General features: G+C 59.7%; 1 protein-coding gene across 1 annotated transcript in view; it reads left to right on the forward strand.

Annotated features, from left to right (window-relative positions):
* Positions 1-137: 137 nt before the first annotated feature.
* Positions 138-1,832, forward strand: part of MUTYH (mutY DNA glycosylase) — a 4,553-nt gene continuing 2,858 nt past the window's right edge. The window contains exons 1-7 of the mRNA XM_029959760.1: positions 138-237; positions 555-628; positions 764-805; positions 882-953; positions 1,162-1,275; positions 1,550-1,647; positions 1,740-1,774. Coding sequence (XP_029815620.1) covers positions 180-237; positions 555-628; positions 764-805; positions 882-953; positions 1,162-1,275; positions 1,550-1,647; positions 1,740-1,774 — 493 coding nt within the window. The 5' untranslated portion in view covers positions 138-179. The remainder of the gene's footprint in view (positions 238-554; positions 629-763; positions 806-881; positions 954-1,161; positions 1,276-1,549; positions 1,648-1,739; positions 1,775-1,832) is intronic.

Genomic DNA, 1,832 nt, shown 5'->3' on the forward strand with positions numbered 1-1,832 from the left:
CTTGATTAACTTGAACTCAGAAATTCTGAGCGCTTGGGGGAAGTTTATTTATTTATTTATTTATTTATTTATTTATTTTGCAAATCCCACTGTGGCATTCAAAACACACCACGAGTAGTTTTATTTTACGTGCAGGTTCCCTTTGGGGTGGGGTCCTGTGTCACCTTGTTTCTCACACCATGATCCTCCCCTTTCAGGCAGCGACGGAGCCGGATGCCGACAGACGGGGGTACGCAGGTGAGGAGCAGGGACTGTGCCCCAGCACGTGTGGGGTGCCCCTCACTGTGTGGCATTGTGAGGGGTGGCTTCAGTCACCATCCTTGGAACAAGCTGCCTGGAGCGGCCGTGAGAGCCACTGATTCACCCTGCAAGGCACTGCAGGGTTGGAGAGCCCACTTTGGGCCTGGGGGAGCTCCTGTGGGGCAGTGTGAGGGGAAGGTGAGGGGTGGGAAGGGATCCTGTGAACTGGACGCTCTGCAGTGCTCACATGGCCACGGCACAGGGTGTGGGTGGTGCTGGGGCCTCTGCTCTGATGCCTGCCCTGCTCCCTGCAGTGTGGGTGTCTGAGATCATGCTCCAGCAGACACAGGTGGCTACAGTGATCGACTACTACAACCGCTGGATGCAGGTGACTGTTCCTCACAGAGTCCTGTGCCCGCAGGCTGCCCCTTTTGGAGAACATGTCCACTGCCTGTGGCAGATCCCCAGCTGCAGAGCACAGCTCTGCTTGTCCCTGACTTGTCCCCTTCCCTCTGTACCACAGAAATGGCCAACACTGCAGGCTCTGGCACAGGCATCCCTGGAGGTGAGTGCCACTGGGACCGGGTGCTCTCCCTGCCCTGTGGCTCTCCATTAACACTGTGCTGTGTCTCTTGGAGCAGGAGGTGAACGAGTTGTGGGCTGGGCTTGGCTACTACTCGAGAGGGAAGCGTCTGCAGGAGGCAGCAAGGAAGGTGCTCTGGAGCTGGGGCGGGAGGGCATTTCCAAACCCCTCTGTGGGTGGTGGGTTGGTGCTGGCTCACACCTGCCCTGCCTTGCTGAGGCTGTGAGCTGCTGGCACGAGGCTGCACAGGGTGGCATCCCATCTTCCTGTGGGCAAAAGGGGTTGCCTGCATGTACCCACCCCAGCTGCTTCCCAGACCTCAGCTCCCTCTCTGCCAGGTGGTGTCCGAGCTGGGTGGCCACATGCCCAGGACGGCTGAGGCCCTGCAGAAGCTGCTGCCGGGAGTGGGCCGATACACGGCGGGAGCCATTGCATCCATCTCGTATGGCCAGGTGAGAGCTGGGCATCACTGGACATGTCTCCCCTCTTTGCCACCCAGCCCCACTGCTGGCAGGGTCCTGCTGCTGGGATCTCACTAACCAGGGGCTCCTCCTCAGGGCTGTGCTTGGCTCTTGCTCTCCCCTCACTTTGGGGTGCATCTCACCCATTGCCCAGCTTGGCCTGTGGGTTGGCCTCTTGTGTGTCCCTCTCCATCCTGGGAGCACCCCAGCTCCCTGCCTTACTTGGAGCGCATCCCAGCATGGTAACCCCAGTTCCTGGTCCCAGGCTACTGGCGTTGTGGATGGGAATGTGATCCGTGTGCTGTGCCGCCTGCGATGCATCGGTGCCGACTCCAGCAGCCCGGCCGTCATCGACCGGCTCTGGTAAGGGGAGTGCTCTGTCTCTGTTTGGAGCTGTGGTGATCATGGCCAAGCACAGGGTTACTCAGGAGCCATGGGGAGCTGAGCCTGTGCAGGGAGAGAGGCATGGGGTACAGGAGCTGTTGGGAAGGTGGTGCTGCTGGGAGTAGTGGAGAAAGGAGCTGTGTTACCTGTGCCTACATAGGAGC

This window comes from Manacus vitellinus, unplaced genomic scaffold (genome assembly GCF_001715985.3).
Source record: "Manacus vitellinus isolate BGI_N305 unplaced genomic scaffold, ASM171598v3 scaffold_21_pilon, whole genome shotgun sequence".
NCBI lineage: Eukaryota > Metazoa > Chordata > Aves > Passeriformes > Pipridae > Manacus > Manacus vitellinus.